Here is a 21,795-nt window from a genome sequence, read left to right as displayed (position 1 = left end):
ACACCCAGGAGCCGCCGTTAGCTCCTAGTTCCCCCCAGTGCTGATGCTGGACACCCAGGACCTGCTGTTAGCTTCTAGTTCCCAGGAGTGCTGATGCTGGACACCCAGGGGCTGCTGTTAGCTCCTAGTTCCCCCCAGTGCTGATGCTGGACACCCAGGGGCTGCTGTTAGCTCCTAGTTCCCCCCAGTGCTGATGCTGGACACCCAGGAGCCGCTGTTAGTTCCTAGTTCCCCCCAGTGCGGATGCTGGACACCCAGGGACTGCTGTTAGCTCCTAGTTCCCCCCAGTGCTGATGCTGGACACCCAGGAGCCGCTGTTAGCTCCTAGTTCCCCCCAGTGCTGATGCTGGACACCCAGGAGCCGCTGTTAGCTTCTAGTTCCCAGGAGTGCTGATGCTGGACACCCAGGGGCTGCTGTTAGCTCCTAGTTCCCCCCAGTGCTGATGCTGGACACCCAGGGGCTGCTGTTAGCTCCTAGTTCCCCCCAGTGATGATGCTGGACACCCAGGGGCTGCTGTTAGCTCCTAGGTTCCCCCCAGTGCTGATGCTGGACACCCAGGAGCCGCTGTTAGCTCCTAGTTCCCCCCAGTGCTGATGCTGGACACCCAGGAGCCGCCGTTAGCTTCTAGTTCCCAGGAGTGCTGATGCTGGACACCCAGGGGCTGCTGTTAGCTCCTAGTTCCCCCCAGTGCTGATGCTGGACACCCAGGGGCTGCTGTTAGCTCCTAGTTCCCCCCAGTGCTGATGCTGGACACCCAGGGGCTGCTGTTAGCTCCTAGTTCCCCCCAGTGCTGATGCTGGACACCCAGGGGCTGCTGTTAGCTCCTAGTTCCCCCCAGTGCTGATGCTGGACACCCAGGGGCTGCTGTTAGCTCCCAGTTCCCCCGAGTGCTGATGCTGGACACCCAGGGGCTGCTGTTAGCTCCTAGTTCCCAGGAGTGCTGATGCTGGACACCCAGGACCTGCTGTTAGCTCCCAGTTCCCCCCAGTGCTGATGCTGGACACCCAGGACCCGCTGTTAGCTCCTAGTTCCCCCCAGTGCTGATGCTGGACACCCAGGAGCCGCTGTTAGCTCCTAGTTCCCCCCAGTGCTGATGCTGGACACCCAGGAGCCGCTGTTAGCTCCTAGTTCCCCCCAGTGCGGATGCTGGACACCCAGGGACTGCTGTTAGCTCCTAGTTCCCCCCAGTGCTGATGCTGGACACCCAGGGGCTGCTGTTAGCTCCTAGTTCCCCCCAGTGCGGATGCTGGACACCCAGGGACTGCTGTTAGCTCCTAGTTCCCCCCAGTGCTGATGCTGGACACCCAGGAGCCGCTGTTAGCTCCTAGTTCCCCCCAGTGCTGATGCTGGACACCCAGGAGCCGCTGTTAGCTCCTAGTTCCCCGGAGTGCTGATGCTGGACACCCAGGGGCTGCTGTTAGCTCCCAGTTCCCCCGAGTGCTGATGCTGGACACCCAGGGGCTGCTGTTAGCTCCTAGTTCCCAGGAGTGCTGATGCTGGACACCCAGGACCTGCTGTTAGCTCCCAGTTCCCCCCAGTGCTGATGCTGGACACCCAGGACCCGCCGTTAGCTCCTAGTTCCCCCCAGTGCTGATGCTGGACACCCAGGAGCCGCTGTTAGCTCCTAGTTCCCCCCAGTGCTGATGCTGGACACCCAGGAGCCGCTGTTAGCTCCTAGTTCCCCCCAGTGCTGATGCTGGACACCCAGGACCTGCTGTTAGCTCCTAGTTCCCCCCAGTGCTGGTGCTGGACACCCAGGACCTGCTGTTAGCTCCTAGTTCCCCCGAGTGCTGATGCTGAACACCCAGGACCCGCTGTTAGCTCCTAGTTCCCCCCAGTGCTGATGCTGGACACCCAGGACCCGCTGTTAGCTCCTAGTTCCCCCCAGTGCTGATGCTGGACACCCAGGACCCGCTGTTAGCTCCTAGTTCCCCCCAGTGCTGATGCTGGACACTCAGGAGCCGCCGTTAGCTCCTAGTTCCCCCGAGTGCTGATGCTGGACACCCAGGAGCCGCCGTTAGCTCCTAGTTCCCCCGAGTGCTGATGCTGGACACCCAGGACCTGCTGTTAGTTCCTAGTTCCCCCCAGTGCTGATGCTGGACACCCAGGGGCTGCTGTTAGCTCCCAGTTCCCCCCAGTGCTGATGCTGGACACCCAGGACCTGCTGTTGTGCTGATGCTGGACACCCAGGACCTGCTGTTAGCTCTTAGTTCCCCCCGAGTGCTGATGCTGGACACCCAGGACCTGCTGTTAGCTCCTAGTTCCCCCCAGTGCTGATGCTGGACACCCAGGACCTGCTGTTAGCTCCTAGTTCCCCCCAGTGCTGATGCTGGACACCCAGGACCTGCTGTTAGCTCCTAGTTCCCCCCAGTGCTGATGCTGGACACCCAGAACCTGCTGTTAGCTCCTAGTTCCCAGGAGTGCTGATGCTGGACACCCAGGACCTGCTGTTAGCTCCCAGTTCCCCCCAGTGCTGATGCTGGACACCCAGGGGCTGCTGTTAGCTCCCAGTTTCCCCCCAGTGCTGATGCTGGACACCCAGGAGCCGCTGTTAGCTCCTAGTTCCCCCCCAGTGCTGATGCTGGACACCCAGGGGCTGCTGTTAGCTCCTAGTTCCCCGGAGTGCTGATGCTGGACACCCAGGACCTGCTGTTAGCTCCTAGTTCCCCGGAGTGCTGATGCTGGACACCCAGGAGTGCTGATGCTGGACACCCAGGAGCCGCCGTTAGTTCCTAGTTCCCCCGAGTGCTGATGCTGGACACCCAGGACCCGCTGTTAGCTCCTAGTTCCCCCCAGTGCTGATGCTGGACACCCAGGGGCCGCTGTTAGCTCCTAGTTCCCCCCAGTGCTGATGCTGGACCCCCAGGACCCGCTGTTAGCTCCTAGTTCCCCCCAGTGCTGATGCTGGACCCCCAGGACCCGCTGTTAGCTCCTAGTTCCCCCCAGTGCTGATGCTGGACACCCAGGACCCGCTGTTAGCTCCTAGTTCCCCCCAGTGCTGATGCTGGACACCCAGGACCCGCTGTTAGCTCCTAGTTCCCCCCAGTGCTGATGCTGGACACCCAGGACCCGCTGTTAGCTCCTAGTTCCCCCCAGTGCTGATGCTGGACACCCAGGACCCGCTGTTAGCTCCTAGTTCCCCCCAGTGCTGATGCTGGACACCCAGGACCCGCTGTTAGCTCCTAGTTCCCCCCAGTGCTGATGCTGGACACCCAGGACCCGCTGTTAGCTCCTAGTTCCCCCCAGTGCTGATGCTGGACACCCAGGACCCGCTGTTAGCTCCTAGTTCCCCCCAGTGCTGATGCTGGACACCCAGGGGCCGCTGTTAGCTCCTAGTTCCCCCCAGTGCTGATGCTGGACCCCCAGGACCCGCTGTTAGCTCCTAGTTCCCCCCAGTGCTGATGCTGGACCCCCAGGACCCGCTGTTAGCTCCTAGTTCCCCCCAGTGCTGATGCTGGACACCCAGGACCCGCTGTTAGCTCCTAGTTCCCCCCAGTGCTGATGCTGGACACCCAGGACCCGCTGTTAGCTCCTAGTTCCCCCCAGTGCTGATGCTGGACACCCAGGACCCGCTGTTAGCTCCTAGTTCCCCCCAGTGCTGATGCTGGACACCCAGGGGCCGCTGTTAGCTCCTAGTTCCCCCCAGTGCTGATGCTGGACACCCAGGGGCCGCTGTTAGCTCCTAGTTCCCCCCAGTGCTGATGCTGGACACCCAGGGGCTGCTGTTAGCTCCAAGTCTGCGCAGAACTCAACGGACGTGCGTGCCCTGCATGGCACAGCGAGAAGCCGATGCATCTCATGGCTCCTACTACAGGACCTGTCACTGCAGGGGTGAGTGGATGCGGCGAGTGTTCCCCCAAACAAACTCACCCCAGCGTCTCTGACCTCTCGCTTCCTCCAGGCGCTGATCCAAGCGATCTCCCCGATGGCCGGTGCGCACACGCTGCTGACCCGGAAGTGCTGGGGGTCAGGGGACAGGTACTTCCGGTAGAGCGGACGTCCCAGCCGCCCGGTGCCGCCATCTTCCTTAGGGGCAAATGACATTGCCTGCGGCCAGAGGGGGAGTCCACTACAGTACAGGCATCTTGCCGCTGTCCTATCGAAGTACCTCGCATACAAAATGGATGAAATATAAATACTCGGAGCATGGACTCTCTCTCCAGACCGAATGGTGCGCTTCTGCCGCTTACCTTTACCTGCTCCAATATGGCGACCATCCGTGCATAAGTGGAGGCAAACCCAGAGCGGCTCCCCGCACCATCATGGCGACGGTGTGGCACGGTTCCGGCCCGTGTCCGTCCTCTATGTCTAGGCCTCCAGGTCCCCATGGCAACAGTACACAGCCAGGTCCAGCTGGGAGAGTGAAGAAGCAGAAGCGCAGAGAGTACTGAGCCCGGCCCAGAGTGTACGTATGACCGCCCAGACCGGCGTGGGGCCCCGGGGGGGAGTTAGAGCCCACACTGACAGTACTGGCCCCAGGGTGGGACAGCTAGAGTCCCTACTGACAGTACTGGACCCAGGGTGGGAGAGTTAGAGCCCACACTGACAGTACTGGCCCCAGGGTGGGACAGCTAGAGTCCCTACTGACAGTACTGGACCCAGGGTGGGAGAGTTAGAGCCCACACTGACAGTACTGGACCCAGGGTGGGACAGCTTGAGTCCCTACTGACAGTACTGGACCCAGGGTGGGACAGCTAGAGTCCCTACTGACAGTACTGGCCCCAGGGTGGGAGAGTTAGAGCCCACACTGACAGTACTGGCCCCAGGGTGGGAGAGTTAGAGGCCACACTGACAGTACAGGCCACAGAGTGTGAGGGATAGAGGCTGTACTGACAGTACTTGCCACAGAGTGTGAGGGTGAGAGTCCCCACTGACAGTACTTGCCACAGAGTGTGAGGGTTAGAGTCTGTACTGACAGTACTTGCGGGTTAGAGTCTGTACTGATAGTACTTGCCACATAGTGTGAGGTTTACAGTCCCTAATGAGAGTACTTGCCACAGAGTGTGAGGGTTAGAGTCCCCATTGACAGTACTTGCCACTGAGTGTGAGGGTTAGAGTCTGTACTGACAGTACTTGCCAGAGTGTGAGGGTTGGAGTCTGTACGGACAGTACTTGCCACAGAGTGTGAGGGTTAGAGTCTGTACTGACAGTACTTGCGAGAGTGTTAGGGTTAGAGTCTGTACTGACAGTACTTGCCAGAGTGTGAGGGTTAGAGTCTGTACTGATAGTACAAGCCACAGAGGGTGAGGGTGAGGGTTAGAGTCTGTACTGACAGTGCTTGCCACTGAGTGTGAGGGTTAGAGTCTGTACTGACAGTACTTGCCAGAGTGTGAGGGTTAGAGTCTGTACGGACAGTACTTGCCACAGAGTGTGAGGGTTAGAGTCCCTACTGACAGTACATGCTACAGAGTGAGAGGGTTAGAGTCTGTACTGACTGTCCTTTCATCTATCTTCTTCTCTACCTGTGGTGTTCCCCAGGGGTCTAACCTCTTGCCCTGGATTTTCTACCAATACCTGGCAACTCTCGCCCACTGCATTGCCATTTTCTGCTCAAATTTCCAGTGCTACGCTGACGACGCTCAACTCATTTTCAGGCTGCCCTCTGCCACCTCCTCTCCCTCACTCATCTCTGATTGCCTAACTGCCATTCAAGATTGGTGTGCTGCCAATGATCTTTGAATGCCAGCAAGACGGAGATCCTATACATCAGCACACCTTCACCATCCTTTCCCCTCACTCTCTGGCTGGCCTCCCTTGGCCCTCCTCTTACCCCCACCTGCGAGGCTAAGAACCTCGGTGTCATCTTTGACTCCACCCTTTCCTTCTCCACCCACATCTCTGAGGTCTCTAAAAAGTTAAATTTCCGACTGCATCTCCTCAGAGGTACTCTGCCTTTCACCTCCTTCTCCCAGAAGCTCATGATATCTCAAGCTCTGGTTCTCTCTAGCTTGGACTATTGTAACAGCCTCTTTCTAAATCTACCTGCCTCTACTCTCCGCCCTCTGCAACTAATCCAGAACAGGACTGCGAGACTTGTCCATGGCCTCAAGCCCTGGGATCGTATCTCTCCAGCTCTGAAATCTCTCCACTGGCTCCCAGTAGATGCAAGGATTAAATTCAAAACCCTCTGCATTGTCCACAAGGCTTTCTGGGGCCTGGGTCCGAAATACCTTCAGCTATCCCTCCGCAAATACCTCCCCTCTCGAGCTCTTCGCTCCTCTACCTCCAACTCACTCAATGTCAGTTGTTTTTCTAAGAAACGAGCTGGGGGTAGATCTGTCTTCGGTTGGGGCCTCCCTCTGGAACAGCCTCCCTGCCACTCTAAAACTTGAGGAGAACCAGCTCCGGTTCCGGAAGCACCTCAAGACCTTCCTCTTTTCTTCTGCCTTCGCTCCCCCTCTCCCCTGCTGATCTGTTCTCTCTTGGCACCGTGCACCTGGCCACCCTCTGTCTTTTGGGCCCAGGTACCTGCTCATCCTGCCACCCTCCTGCACTGCCTCCGGGCCACCCCTTGCACTGGGGTCTGCATCTGTACCCATACAGCCTCCCCTTTTTCTTCCTGCACTTATCAGACCTACCCTGTCTTCTGCCTTAAACCTAGCACTTGCAAATTGCTGGCTGCATTACCACTGTTTGTTGCCTTTCTTATTTATTTATTGTTATTTATCTGTTTCTCCTCTGCTTCGCACTTTCCACCTCTCCCCCCTTCCATGCACTTTTCCCCCTCCCCCTCGCACTTGCGCGTTCTCAATGTCACTGGGCCTAGTAAGATCGCTGTTTTGTTCTTCCCTGTTCCCCTCCCCTCCCTTGCCTTGTCGCGCTCTGAAACACTTGTGTACGAGCGCGATAGAAGTAAAATATCAATCAATCAAAAAACAGAGTGTGAAGGTTAGAGTCTGTACTGATACCGCCCCCAAGAAGCTCAACTGATGTGAGAGGTACAGCCTGTACTTATAGTGTGTACTGATGTGAGGGTTAGAGTCTGTACTGACAGTACTTGCCACAGTATGTGAGGGTTAGAGTCTGTACTGATAGTACTTGCCACAGAGTGTGAAGGTTAGCGTCTGTACTGATAATGCCCCCATGAAGCAAACTGATGTGAGAGTTACCGCCTGTACTTATGTGGGAGTTATAGTCTGTGCTTATAGTGTCCACAGGGTGTGAAAGTTAGAATCTCTACTGATAATGACCCCGGGAAGCGCAACTGATTTGAGAGTTATAGTGTGTACTGATGTGAGAGTTATAGTCGGTGCTTATAGTGTCCACACAGTGTGATAGTTACTACAATCTGTACTAATTCTGCCCCCAAGAAGCAAACTGATGTGAGAGTTACAGCCTGTACTTATGTGAGAGTTACAGCCTGTACTGATGTGAGAGTTACAGCCTGTACTGATGTGAGAGTTACAGCCTGTACTGATGTGAGAGTTACAGCCTGTACTGATGTGAGAGTTACAGCCTGTACTGATGTGAGAGTTACAGCCTGTACTGATGTGAGAGTTATAGCCTGTACTTATGTGAGAGTTATAGTGTGTACTGATGTGAGAGTTATAGTCGGTGCTTATAGTGTCCACACAGTGTGATAGTTACTACAATCTGTACTAATTCTGCCCCCAAGAAGCAAACTGATGTGAGAGTTACAGCCTGTACTTATGTGAGAGTTACAGCCTGTACTGATGTGAGAGTTACAGCCTGTACTTATGTGAGAGTTATAGTGTGTACTGATTTGAGAGTTAGTCTGTGCTCATAGTGTCCACAAGGTGTGAGAGTTATAATCTGTACTGATAATGACCCCAGGAAATGCAACTGATGTGAGAGTTACAGCCTGTACTTAAGGGAGAGTTATATTGTGTACCTATAGTCTGTGCCTTAGTGTCCACAAGGTGTGAGAGTTATAATTTGTATTGATAATGTCCCTAGGATCGGAAAGTTACAGCTCTACCGATCTGAGAGCTACACTATGTATGGATAGTACATGCCACAACGTGTGAGGGTTGCAGTCTGTACTGTTCCTGCCTCTACTAAGCTCAACTGATGTGAGCCTGTACTTATGTGAGAGTTATAGTGTGAACTGATGTGAGCGTTATAGTCTGTGCTTAGTGCCCACAAGGTGTGATAGTTACAATCTGTACCAATAATGACCCCAGGAAGCTCAACTGATGTGATAGTTACCGCCTGTACTTATGTGGGAGTTATAGTCTGTGCTTATAGTGTCCACAAGGTGTGAGAGTTCGAATGTGTACAGATAATGACCACAGGAAGCTCAACTGATATGAGAGCTATAGCCTGTACTTATGTGAGAGTTGTAGTGTGTACTGATGTGAGAGTTATAGTCTGTGCTTAAAGTGTCCACAAGGTGTGAGAGTTACAATCGGTACTGATAATGATCCTAGGCTCTCAAAGTTACAGTCCCACTGCCGTAAGAGTTACAGTATGTACTGATATTACATGCCACCACATGTACTCTCACAAGTATGTGAGAGTTAGATTCTGTACTGATAATGGCCCTAGGGAGGATCTGAAAGTTACAGTTCTATTGATGTGAGACTCTCACATCCGCAGAGCTGTAACTTTCAGATCCAGCCTGTGGTATGTACTATCAGTACATATTGTAACTCTCACAGTGAGAGTTACAATATGATATGTACTGATATGACATACCACAGGGCGTGAGAGTTGCATTCTGTATTTATCCTGCATCAGTTCACACTGTAACTCTCACACCCATATCACTAGAAGATTGAAAACTCACACGCCCAAGTGCAAACTGTGACTTTCGCAACATGGAGTTAGTATCAGCAGAGACTATCATTCCAATACCATGGACCCAGTATCATTGCAGATTGTGAGTCTGACATTGTGGGACTAATCAGGCATGAAACTCTCAAACGCTGAGGCCACTAGAATTACAGACCCTAACGCTCGCATCGTTGGTATGAACCGCAACTCTCACGCCTGTATACACCTTAACTCTCAAACCTATATCACTATAGGATGTAACTCGCACACACTTGGGCCAGTGCCAGAGTGCAGACTGTGCCCCTCACGTCATGGATCCAGAGACGTTTTATGGTACAAATAGCAGGATTCAGGCATTAATCTAGGGCTTATTCATTGATGTATTGGACTGCCTGGAAATACTTCGATCTGACTCTTGGAAGTAAGACAACGCAGCGCAAAACAGGTTCGAATCGCGATCCCACGCTTAGAAACGACTCGTTGGTATTACGCGTGTTATGAATGAACAATTAAAATAAATCTAACTATGCGTGTGAGCTAGAGGTCATCCAGGTGAATCTATTGTGATGGACATCACTCAGAAGAACCACTCTGACAGCAACTGATGGCCCAGGCGGGGTTATTTCCTCTTAAAATAGACTGGTTGGGTTTGCTTGATGGGGTCTGAGATTTGGCAGTCCATGGTCTTGGGGAATTTGTCGCGAGGGCCGGCCCTCTCTAGCTCATCTCCACAGAGTTACCGGCACCCTGGTCTAGGCATCCGTAACCCCCCCCCGTTCCGAATACTAAGGCTGATAACCCCTTCTGTCTTGAGGCTTGATCTTATCTCTAAGGTGTATTCCCTGAGACGATGGCTAACTGCCACCTTGGGGGTCTTCTCGCTATCCCCCTCCTAGCCCTGCTTAGTTTTTTAGGGAGTACATGGATGGTGCCTTCTTCTTTCTCAGCAAGCATGCACAGTCTCATCTGGCCCTCTCCTACTCTGGTGTCCCAAGATATTTATTTATTTATTGACCATTTGTTAGGTGCCTATACAACAAAATAGTGTTTCGAGGCCCTACCAATCTACTATCCCTCTGATGTTAAACCCGCCTTCCTAGCCCCCGCCCCCTTTCATATCTCCTTATTTCCTCTTCTCACTCCCTTCTGTCTCTCCTTCTCCTTCCACTACTTCCTCCGATTTTACCTGTCCTCTCTCCTTTCTACTACTTCACCTCCTCGCTGCTACCTCTTTGCTACTACTACCACATCTCCTACATCTCCACCTGTTCCACTGCCGCCTCTCATTACTACTGCTTTTCCTCTTCTCCTACCACTTTAACTGCCTCTCTGTAGCTACTACCACTATTACTACTACTTTCCCCCTCTCAGCTCCCACTACCACACTCTACTACCGCTGCCACTTACTACTACCACTTTGCATTCCCATTACCACTCCACCACTACCTACACTTGCAACTACTACTACCTCTACTCTACCCCTTCTCCACTCACACGACACACAATTACTCAACAGACCCCTGTATCCAACAACCTCCACGCTCTGGATGGGCGCCTCCTGTCCTCACCTAACTAAAATCCACCACCAAGCCATCCCAAGTGTACCTTTTACATAGCCCACCCCCCCACATGATTAGCCAATTTGCACTGACCAATTACCTCCCTGACCTGAAGGGGTGTGTCATGGGAAGGTTTTTGTGAGGCTTTATAAGGGCCTGTGAGCCCAGCTCCCTTTCACAGGCGGGCATGCTGCGTTTCTAATATGGATGACCCCAGCAATCTGCCGTTCCCTATGGTCTTGGCCTCCTTAGAGGTCTCTTTTCAGTATTATTTTTCCTGGTGGTTTTGTGGTGAGTCCTTGAGTGCAAGCTCGGTTTGCTGGAACCGCGCTTCCATTCCTGTGGCTGCATTGGGTACTCACCACACGGCGCCAGTCTTCTTTGATGAGACACTGCATATGCCACCTGACTTCTCTGTGTCCCACTGGGCCGGGGGCTATTGCATTGGGCCAGCTCGCAGCTCTTCCTCTGTCCAGGGACCGCAGCCTCCCTGGACGGGGTGGCAGCGTCCCGTGGCATGGTGCCGGCGTTCTTTTGTGGTTCTGCTCCCACCGTTGGGTGTAAGGTTGGGAGTGTGTCCTGTACTCAGGCCCCTGAAAAGGGCAGGAGTTGGGTTCCCCCCTGCCTCTCCTGAGAGTGCAGCATAAGCGTCCCTGTCACACTGTTCATACATTTAGAGGTACCAAACAGAACTGTGTCCAAGCCCTTTGCTTTTTAATGTATATATCACAGATTTGGTTAAAATAGGCCGTAACCATATTCTGTTTTCGGCATATGTAGATAACATTGTGATGTTTCATACAAGGAAGGTTGGTCTCCAGAGAGGCTTAGATGCTTTGAAGGAATATACAAGGTCATTATCTCTGGAAATAAACACTACAAAAAGGAAAATGGTGCCCTGTTCGGTAAACAAAGAAAATGTATGGCCTTCTGGTGAAACACAACTAAAAAGAGTAACTACCTTTTGTCTTTCTTGAACTGATGTATAGCTCTCAATCTAAAAAGAAGAAATTACAGCATCTTACAATAATCAAAGGAGATGCTATCATGAGCTTACAAAAATGTTTTGACAACAAGCAAGGCAATTTTACTTTGACCCCCCTCTTCAAATCCTATAAATTAAATTTGAACCTAGTATATTGTATGACTTGAAAGGTGGACTAGATATTAACTATGCCTGGGTAATGAGGCATGAGGACAGACTATGGCAAAGTGCTCTATGGTTTTTAAAGGAAATCATGGTACAGCCCATTCATTCAAATGTACTTACTTCCCTTGCCATGCTGCTAAAATGAAGAACATTTGGCCTTCGCGCAGATTTAAAAATGGCCACTGGGATGTCTTAATTATAGGTTTTATGAGAAGTAATATAGGGTATTAGAATAGTTCAGTTAGGAAAATGAAAGGCCTTTGAAAGAAATTGAAGTAACCGTAAATTGGACATATCCTGCATGCAATATTAAGAGAGATCAAGAAGAAAAGATTGTTGATTGGTCTAATAATGCTTTGTTTCTGTAGCTTATCAATAGAATATTGCAAGTAATTCACTTTGACAAGGCAACGCAGCGTTAGTCAATTCCTGCATGAAATAAAAAGGGCACAGTTTATGCTGTTCCGACAAAGGACCCGATCCGGGTGTATGAGTAGTCCAACATTTTTTTGAAAAAATATATACTTCAAAGTAAACAAAAAATTATCTTTCGATTGAAAAAATAACCACAATATTATGATTCAATTGTTTTTCAAGATGGTTTTATCCATAAGAATTCTATCAAAAAAATAAGTCTCATAAAAAATGAGAGATCACTAATGCTTTCTTAGTGAGGAAGAAATCGCCACATTCGCTTTTTCAATCAGACCAGCAAATTGCCAATGCATTTCGGAATTCAATTTCCTTCATCAGGGCAGGTCTACAGGTCATGTATATGGGTACATAAATTTAACAATGATTAAGAAAACAGTTCATCATAGTACAAAAATCATCACATAATAGTGCAGAAAAAACACATGTTATAATATCAATTACATACCATTCAGTAGAAGTCGCAGAAGAGGGTGCAGAAGTAAGTGAATAGGGTGGACAATAGAAGAAAACAGAACAATAAGGCTCTATGTTATCCATGGAGGATAGGTAAAATGCTTTCTGCATTCATTTTACTGAGTATGTGAACTTGAATACACGGAATGTAGCGTGGTGCATGTAAACCATGTGAATATCAGAAGCTGCCTGACGTGAATCAGCGCAGAAATCCAGCCGTCAGAAGATTGGCTGCAACCAAAAAGTATAAGAGTTTGAGGGTCGGTGAAGTCCGTGATTAAAAGCAGAATTACAACGTTAACCGCGCTTAACGTGTGCAATGCAGGGGACAAGAGTTCTCCTCTTGCTGTCTCGCGTTCGGCTGTGGCTTTCGCATCGAAGCGTTGCCGAGGCAACGCTTCCATTTATCACCACGTGACCGCAAAGCCGCCCGGATGGGCGCGCGGTCACAATTGCAAGGCTGCTATGGAGCCAATGAGCTGATGCTGAGAGGATTAAGACATTTACCTGATCTAATAGATGTAAATGGGAAATAATGAAGTGTAAAAAGGAGTAAGTAGAGAAAGTAAAAAAATGGAAACAGAAGAAATACTCAGTTGTGGATAATGTAAGCCACATAATGAATAGGAAAGAAGTAAGTGTCATACAAATGGTAACATTAAGGGCAGTAAGGAACCAAGCTCAAAATACATGATAGTATGAATGAAGTGTTCCTACTGTCGCTGGTGACGTCGAATTGGCGGCACCAGGAACAAGGATCGCATAGGTGTTGCTGGAAATTATGTACAATCTCGTGGTTGCTGATGTTGAACTCACCCATCAACATCAGCGACCCGTTGTGTGAGGTGTCGTCGAAAGACGGCACCGTGGCTATACAACAGTATCAAATACACATGGTCAATATTACTTAAATTGAGCTTTCACATTAGCATATTTCGGACCCCTGTTGTATGAGGTGACGTCCGAAGGCGGCACCTTGGGTCCTAGACAGTGTCCAGGAAAAAACAGGATGGCTTAAGGGTCCACAGTTATTTTGGTATACAGGATGGCATACACAAGGTAATACTGATAGTTGGAAGCCTATTAATCAAAGCAGTATAAATCATAAGAAACAGTGATAATTGATCTCTTCGTTGATTCCATTGAATCATAATATTGTGGTTATTTTTTCAATCGAAAGATAATTTTTTGTTTACTTTGAAGTATATATTTGTTCAAAAAAATGTTGGACTACTCATACACCCGGATCGGGTCCTTTGGAGAGCGGCTGTGTGACCCTGTAATTCACTTGGTCTTCTGCCTCACATGTATTTTGAGTTTGGGTGTCTCCAAATTCGTCTCAGCCAGCTCCCTTCTGAATATTTAGACAAGAACTATTGGAACAAACATATTGCTATGTTTAAGAATTTCAAATATTTGAAACACTTGGACGTATAATCAAGTGGTGCCCACTCATCTCCCTTCCCGCCAATGATCTCTGCCTGAATGCCAAAAAGACTGAGATCCTCCTCATTGACACACCTGCACCTCCCCTTTCCCGCCACTCTCTGGCCGGCCTTCCTTGGCCATCTTTCTGCTCCCACCTGGGGCTAAGAACCTCAGGGTTTTCTTCGACTTCACACTCTCCTTCTCCCCTCACATTTCCGACGTTTCTAAGAAGTCTAACTACCAACTGCACTTTCTCAGAGGTATCCTTCCTCTCCTTCCCCCAGAAGCTCACTGTCTCCAGAGCTCTAGTTATCTCTAGGCTCGACTACTGTAACATCCTCTTTTTAAATCTACCCCCCTCCACTCTCCGTCCTCTGCAACTCAACTCATCCAGAACAGGACTGCAAGACTTGTCCTTGGCCTCAAGCCCAGGGATCGTATCTCTCCAGCACTGAAACCTCTCCATTAGCTCCCAGTGGCTGCAAGGATCAAGTTCAAGACCCTCTGCATCGTCCACAAGGCCTTCTGGTGCCTGGGACCAAAATATCTCCAGCTTTCTCTTCAGAAGTTATCTTCCTTCACAAACCCTTTGCTCTTCCACCTCCAATTCCCTGAGGGTCAGTCGCCTTTCTAAGCAACGTGTTGGGGGGAGATCTCTCTCTTCAGCTGGTGCTTCCCTCCGGAACAGCCTTGCTGCCTCTCTGAACCTTGAGCAGAACCATCTCCGGTTCCGGACATAGCCCAAGACTTGCCTTTTCGCTTCTGCCTTTTCTCTTCCTCTTCCCAGCTGATCTCCTGTCTGATACTGCACTGGTTACCTGGCTACCCTCTGAATCACGTGCCCAGGTCTCTGCTCTTCCAGTTGCACACCTGCACTGCCTCCTGGCAACCCTGCACTTGGGGGCTGTATCTGCATCCCTACAGTCCCACCTACTTGCACTTATCCAACACTTGTTTTCTGCACTTAGCCCCTGCAATGCTAACTGTTGGCTGCACTCTTTTTTTCTTCCCCACCATGTCTCTCCTCCTCCCCTTCCCCTGGCACTTTTCCCCTTCCCTCTCCCTTGCGCGATCTCAATGTCACTTGGCCTAGTCAGATCTTTCTTGTCCTCTCTTGCCCCCCTCCTTGCCTCGTCGCGCCTTGAAACACTTGTGTATATGTGTGCTATAAATAAAACATCATATATCATTATACAAGCATAGGAACATTCATATATTTTTTGATGAATTGTGGGAACATATTGATATTAATCATACAGAGATGGCTTGTATTTTTTGTACTAATGTCAAAGGTTTTATTCTGTAAACCACAACACATTAAATATGTTGTATATTTATGTATTGGATTTATAAAGCTAAACCTCAGCTGGGAAGCTACAGAGCCCTTTACAGAGGGGGCACTCTCGTGGATACAAGAGCAGGGGATCTGGGAGGTAAGAGTTACAGTATGTTCTGTACTGGCCCTAGAGTGTGTGACTTACAGAGTGGCAACGTTATTGGCTCTAAATGATGATCGCAAGACATTAAGTCTTTGTTTCTAACATTACAGTTTTCTCAGAGGCTCTATTTTCTAGAGCACAGTTGCACCCTCTAGAGCCAGTGGTAGACACTAGTCCTTATTGTTCTTCAGGTGCGATTCCCTATCGTCCATATCCACGGTAACGTCCGGCTCGTCACTGTGAGTATTTCCCAGGCACTCACACATAGTGTTGGATAGTGGGAGGAGAGTGGATAAAGGATGATACGTCATCTCCCTTCCGTGTGTGGATAAAGGATGATACGTCATCTCCCTTCCGTGTGTGGATAAAGGATGATACGTCATCTCCCTTCAGTGTGTGGCACTTACAAAATTAAAACTTTGATAAGAATAAAGGGTGTACTGGAATATGATACGGGCATCCAGGGAGATTAGGGGAAGCCCTTGGGATCAGTACCAGTAGATTACTCTCAACAACAGTCATGTAGTGAGGTCATGGCTAGGATGTACCAATGAGATGGTTGTACTCCGTGTACAGATAAAGCTAGAGACCATATACAGAGACAGGTAAGACTCCAATGGAGTAGACTTAGGAAACAGAAGTCTTTCCCTTAAATTATGTTATCCGAGACCAACCCAGGGGTCATACTGTATACAGATACAGAGCTGTGACACAACAGTGGCACAGTTTGTATTTGTCATTGATGTTTGATCCAGCCACCTCCTCACCTGATTCTTCTGAACTTGGGAGCAAAGTGGTCTCTTCCAGCAGTGGAGGGGTTCCCTTCTTCCTTGAAGTATTCCGATCCTCAAAGAGGTACAGCCGATCTCGGGGAGAAGCCACTATGCCTGTAAGGCTGCAGCCCAATCAATAGGCCCCTGCCTGAAAGGACCCTTGAAGAGGAAAAAAGCCGGTAAGGCTTAAAGAAAAACCTTCTCTAACACAAAGTGTTTTGTAGAAATATAGCGATGGTATCCAGAAGGAGGAGTATTGAAAGTCATGGATGTTAGGTTGAAGATTGCAGGAAGATGAGGGAGTCCAAATAGTAACCTGAGGAAAGCTGGTAACAGGATATTGGATTTCATTCAAGCGAGAAGAGAAGAGAATAACTTGTAGAATCCAGTTTGAAATTAGGAAGACCAGTGGGAAACCAAGGTGCACAAACCAGGGGACAGAAGCACAGAAAAGGGAGAGTCCACAGGAAGGCTGGTAGGTACTAGAGCAAGAGCACTTGTTTGATTCCCAAAGAGACAGGCAGGTGCGGGGGCCAGCAATGACAAGGAATGTGAGGCCACGTGATGCCAGGAAACACAAGGGCAGCAAAGTACAGAGATATCACCAGAGAGGTAAGTGGGCGTGGGAGCCAACAGAGTTGAAAGCAAATCCAAAGTACGTTTTCTGGTGCGGGAGCCAGCGGGGAGAGAGCAAGCAAAGGTAGGGAAAGAGCGTAGAAAAAGCATGGCAGAATACAGTGTCTTAACCACAGAAGGAAACAGAGGGTTGCAACGCGCCATGGCGCGATTGAATTGCGGTTTTGAAGGCTAGAGAATCAGAGTGAAAGACTAGACTGCTGAAGGACGCACAGCCGTGCGTGATGGAACAATCAATAGTGCCTAAAACACCACCTCGTCCAAAGACGCCACAGAGAGCAGCTGGAGACAGTTTTTAAGATGGAAAACAGAGTAGATAGAATAAATAACAGTATAGGTAGAGAAAAGAAGTAAATAGTATAAACTGTACACAGAGGCTGTAAGCCGGAAACTGTGCAAGCACTACTTAGAAGGCACACGTGAATGTTGGTATGGAGGAAATCATGGACCATGAATCAGAACAGGTATCATGGACTTAGGCAAGGAGAATTGCCACAATAAAACCTGGAAACATAGCGCTCTAGGATTAACATGAAACATAAAGCATTACTCATGACTAGGCGATCACTGCCAACTCAGCGAATACATGGTTCAGGAAACTCAGTGCGCTAGTAACTGACAAGACAAGAGGTTGCCGCAAACTCAGCGAATGCGTGGTTCAGAAAATCTAAGGAGCAGGTACTTAAACTATGTCCAGAAGTCTAGCAAGTACAGCAAGAATGTGGATTGCAGAGCAACATAGGGGCTCGCAGCTAAGCCAGAAACAAGGCGAGTCGCCGGGAGAGAGTGCTCTCACAGCTAAACAAGGATTTGAAGAAAGTCAGAAAGGCAGCACAAATGCCTTCAGAAAAAAACAGAACAGAAGCTGGAAAGCAGATACAGTAGGCAGGATTCAGTAGCCAAAAGCAATATAGCATGGAAAGGCTCTGTGTGGCAGAGCAGGAACTCCCATTAAAGGCAGTTGCTAGAACCCTTGCTACTCCTCAAAGTGAGCCCACGAAAGCCCTCATAGCCCTCACAGCCCAACAGGGTTGAGCTTATTGCAGTCTAGGACAGCTGTGTCCAATAAGGCCATCCCAGGCTTCAGTAGCCTGCAACAGTGGATTATAATTAAGACCTCTCCCTCTCTTGGTAGCCTAGCCTTCAGTAGCTTTCAACAGGTGCATTTGATGAGGGTCTCTCCAGCTTGTAGCAGTTTGTTCCAAGTGATTGCATTATGTATGGTTCCCACAAGCCCTCTGCCTCTTGGACAGCATACATCTACCAGAATGCATCATTGGGTTTAACCCCAAACCCAGAATAAAATATGAAATTAGTTTGGCCCAAAACTGCATCAGTAAAGCAGGTGAATGAATGCCATGGCGGTTTGTTTACTAGCATAACATGGTAGTTATGCTATGAAACAAAGTTTATTAATGGGTGCTGTAATGAATCCAGAATAAGTTTCTGACACAAGGGCATTATGTTGATTGCTATAGATGTTTATTAACATGTCCTAGCAATCACTATCTCATGCCGTTCCCATCCAGCCTATCTCCTTCTGGCCTTGGCACTAACTGCTAACTACCTCCTGAGCTCTGCACAGCTCTGTATTTCTGCAGATTTCAGCCTTTTGAGTTTGAAGTCCTCAAATCTTTTGTCTATTTAAAAGCATGCTGGAGGGTCCATTTTAAAGAAGATGGATGCCTTATAACACTTATTTCTATTTTAAAGAGCTATACTCGCGTGTCGTTCGTGTTGCATTCCGATTATCTATTGGTTATGTTAATGTTCTTCATGACTTGTGGCTGCTATGTTAATGTCTAAATTCACTTTTGGCCTAGTGTAAGTATTCCTTATGTGGAGTGCATATCTACTTTGTGTCTAGTGTGATACAACGTTCGCTCGACTGCTTTTGCCATCTTCAGCTTAGATTGTCTGTCTTGTTGTACCTGCCTGGGATAAGAGCGGTATGGTTGTCTAAGTGACCAATGCTTCTCACCTGTGCGGTATTAGATTGGGGCGGGACAGAAGCTATGGATGACGTTTTCATCTTCCTCCCAACTTCTTGTGATGTCTTCTCTACAAAAAGTGCCCAGGATATCATTGTATCCCAGTTCATGCAGTCTGCTTCTACCAAATTCTTTTAGATTTTTTTCAAAGTTTTGATTTGAGCGTTCAACAAGTCTGTCTGTTTGGGGGGTAATAACCAGACATTCTGAGCATCTTGATTTGCAGTATTTATTTTATTTCTGACATTATAAATGGCATGAAGGTAGTCCCTTGATCTGTTACGATGTCTCTAGGAGCCCAACTCCAGAGAGAAAGGGGATAAGATGTTTTCGATTTGTTGGGATGTGTTGTTCCATAGGGCAAAAGCTTGAGGGTACCTTGTAGCATAGTCTATGATTGCAAGATTGAAGTTGTTCTCTAACCTCTGTGATTCAAGTGGTCCTACAAGGCCCATACCAATGCAGGGAAAGGGGATATCTATAATAGGAGCTTGTCGTACAGATTGGGTTGCCGATTTATGACACAGGGCACAGGTGACCACAAAATTCTTCACATCGGCGTAACTCCCTGGCTAGTAAAATCTTGGTATAATCTGACTGTGGCTTCGTCACTCAATGATGTCCTGCAGTTAAGTGATAGGTTGCAAGTTCTCAAGCTACCTTCCAGTGACTTCTAGGTATTACTAGTTGGGCTCTTGGTACACCCTCTAGAGATTGAACACCTCGGTAGAAGAGGCCTTTCTTGAAGAAGATGGGACATGCTTGTGCCTAGCCTCTGCCTCTGGAATAATCATAGAGATGGGTTTTGTTAGGATAGGATCATTATGTTGGGCAAGGCGAGGTCTGGGATAATGTTCTGCTTTCTTGACTTGTAAATCTTGCTTATCTGTAGGCGGTTTATCTTCTTCACTGAACCATTTTGTGTCTCGTTCTATTTCTGTTTGCTCTTAGACCACCTGGGGAATAGGGAAGAGAGTGTTCTCTAAAATCCACAGCGCTATTTTCTCTCCTTCTTTAATATGTAAAATTGGTTCCCATGGTTGTGAATCAAGATCTTCACATCCCCTGTATAATCAGGATCCACTACCCCAGCCATGACATCTAGGCTCTCTCTCCAGGCAAATCCTGACTTGGAAACTAATCTTATGCAAGTCCCTTTTTGGAGGGGCTAAAATAAGAACATTGGGAATTAGCTGTCACTCCCCTGCGAGTATTGTTATGTTGGCACTTCTATACAAGTAAAAGCTGATAGACTCTTCATTTGCCACAGTAGAAGCAGAGGCAGATTTGCAATTACAGCGTCCCCCACCGTTTGTCATTGGGCCAGATCCCACCTTCTGACACCATATGTGGTACGTCAGAAGGTGTGGACAGACAAATCTTTGTCATTTTTAAGTTTCTTTATTTAAATAATGATGAAAATGCCCCACTATCCATACTCAATGGGGTTCCCTAGCTAACCAAACTAACTAAGGTGCTTGTCATCTATAGTGAAGTCAAAAGCAATAGTCGGCCCTTTATCCAACACTAATCTGTTCTGTCCCTACTACTATGAGACAACAAAAAAAGGCCAGTAGAATGACACCCTTCTCCTGAAAAAGGCTTCTTCATACTCTGAACAACAAAAGTCTAGGAGAATGACTCCCTTCTCCTAGGTGTCTTTCCTGGGTTTTAATATGCAGTCCTCAGATATTGTTCAGGTAACTGATGCAGTTCATCAAAGGGAGTTTTCCCAGTCTCTTTCCACTAGTTGCTTTCTTGCTAGGCCTCTCACCTTTAGCCTTGTGAGCTTTAGGAATCATGGGCAAAAGTCTCTTTTCACTGTCCCTGAAAGCCCTTCTCTTCCCAGGTCCACCAGGGAGACTGACTCCCTCTTTACATCCGTCTTACGCTTAAGGTTCATCTTTTTTGTAATGTTCTTTATTGTAAACATTTTTATATTTAACTTTATACATTCAAAACAGATAAAAGGTAATACAGTCATTACATTATTTAAAGGAAGTGTGAGTATCATAATTGACATAAACATTACAAGTTCAAAAATTAAAATGAAAAGAAGGTAAAAGTGCATGAATGATTACATACATTTAACATTTCTTTACGATCTGCTAATTCATTTCATTCTATGAGTTTAGCTTTTTGCAAGTATTGCACAATTCTTATAAGCAGCTTTGTGGGTCTATCGATCTATCTATGTTCTTGTATTGCGCCACTAACCCAAAGACCTCAGGGCGCACCTTGTAGCATGTATTGCCACATATTCTCATTGTCTAGATATTCAAAAAAATTTACAAAGCAACCAAAGCAATCTTCTCAAATACTTTGGAGTGCAATGCAGAGTGCTTTAGGGATTTGTTGGGATCTAGACAAAATCTACAGGTTGCTTTTTGTTGTTGTCCTCTGAGAAGAAGAACCTCTCCTGTGTATAACAAGCTGAATCGCAATCGCATGAAGGATTCACTAAAACCCCTATCTGGGGATTGCATTAGAAAGCAGGGTAATGCTCCCCTTTTTTTACACTCTAAGATGATTTTCTTTTGTTAGTCTGTAATTTCCTCTCTCGTCCCATGTATTCACCCAGTCTGTGTCTGAGACTTTCTTTTTTGCTTTCTTGGGATGGAGGCACAGCATCTCGGTTGGAATGTCGAGAGTGTCCATTATTTATTTACATTTTTGAGAGAAGAAGTGGAATGTTTTTCCTGTCCCATTCTTCAGTTGCATTCCCATCACAGCATACAGAGAATCAGAGGAATGTATCATTAGCTTTCGATATAGGAGTAATTTCTTCATCTGCACCAACGACGGAATAGAATTGAATCTCAATTCGAATCGAAGGATACATAAAGGGACACAGATTGGTAGCAAGATCACATTCTTCCAAATCTTGGCCTCAATCTGTTCAATTCCATTTTATCTGGGTGATTATATATTTCCAATCAGTATATTAATGATGGAACGATTTTGCTGGTATAGAATTGTACTAAAGGTTGGAGGGTGAATCGCCAAAATTTTTGTTTAATGTGTTTCATTTGTCCTATATATTGGGTCCCTCTTGCCCACAAAGCTGACCTTCTGATCTTAAATTCTGTGGGTCTAAGAAGCTTGAATCCCAAATATTTGATTCGCATGGTGACGACTATTGTTGAGAAATCAATTTTTCAGCTAAAGTTCATTTTCTTGAATTGTCTTCCAGT

At 48.1% G+C, this 21,795-nt stretch overlaps 2 protein-coding genes across 5 annotated transcripts in view; one reads left to right on the top strand and one right to left on the bottom strand.

The window, feature by feature from the left end:
• EBNA1BP2 (EBNA1 binding protein 2) overlaps positions 1-4,174 on the bottom strand; it is a 117,077-nt gene extending 112,903 nt beyond the window's left edge. The window contains exon 1 of one of the 4 annotated variants that reach the window (XM_069642452.1): positions 3,872-4,174. Coding sequence is in view for 2 of the 4 variants with exons in the window: in XM_069642450.1 (XP_069498551.1) it covers positions 3,872-4,023 (152 nt within the window). In the remaining 2 variants the exon portion in view is untranslated. The remainder of the gene's footprint in view (positions 1-3,871) is intronic. The other 3 variants (XM_069642450.1, XM_069642451.1, XM_069642453.1) reach the window with 3 other exon arrangements.
• Positions 4,175-4,276: 102 nt separating this feature from the next.
• CFAP57 (cilia and flagella associated protein 57) overlaps positions 4,277-21,795 on the top strand; it is a 348,360-nt gene continuing 330,841 nt past the window's right edge. The window contains exon 1 of the mRNA XM_069642449.1: positions 4,277-4,406. The gene's annotated coding sequence lies outside the window, so the exon portion shown is untranslated. The remainder of the gene's footprint in view (positions 4,407-21,795) is intronic.

The sequence above is a fragment of the Ambystoma mexicanum genome, chromosome 1q (genome assembly GCF_040938575.1).
Source record: "Ambystoma mexicanum isolate Mex_15411 chromosome 1q, UKY_AmexF1_1, whole genome shotgun sequence".
Classification (NCBI taxonomy): Eukaryota; Metazoa; Chordata; class Amphibia; order Caudata; family Ambystomatidae; genus Ambystoma; species Ambystoma mexicanum.
Note: the sequence above shows the minus strand (reverse complement) of the source record. Positions and strands in the feature narration are given on the sequence as shown.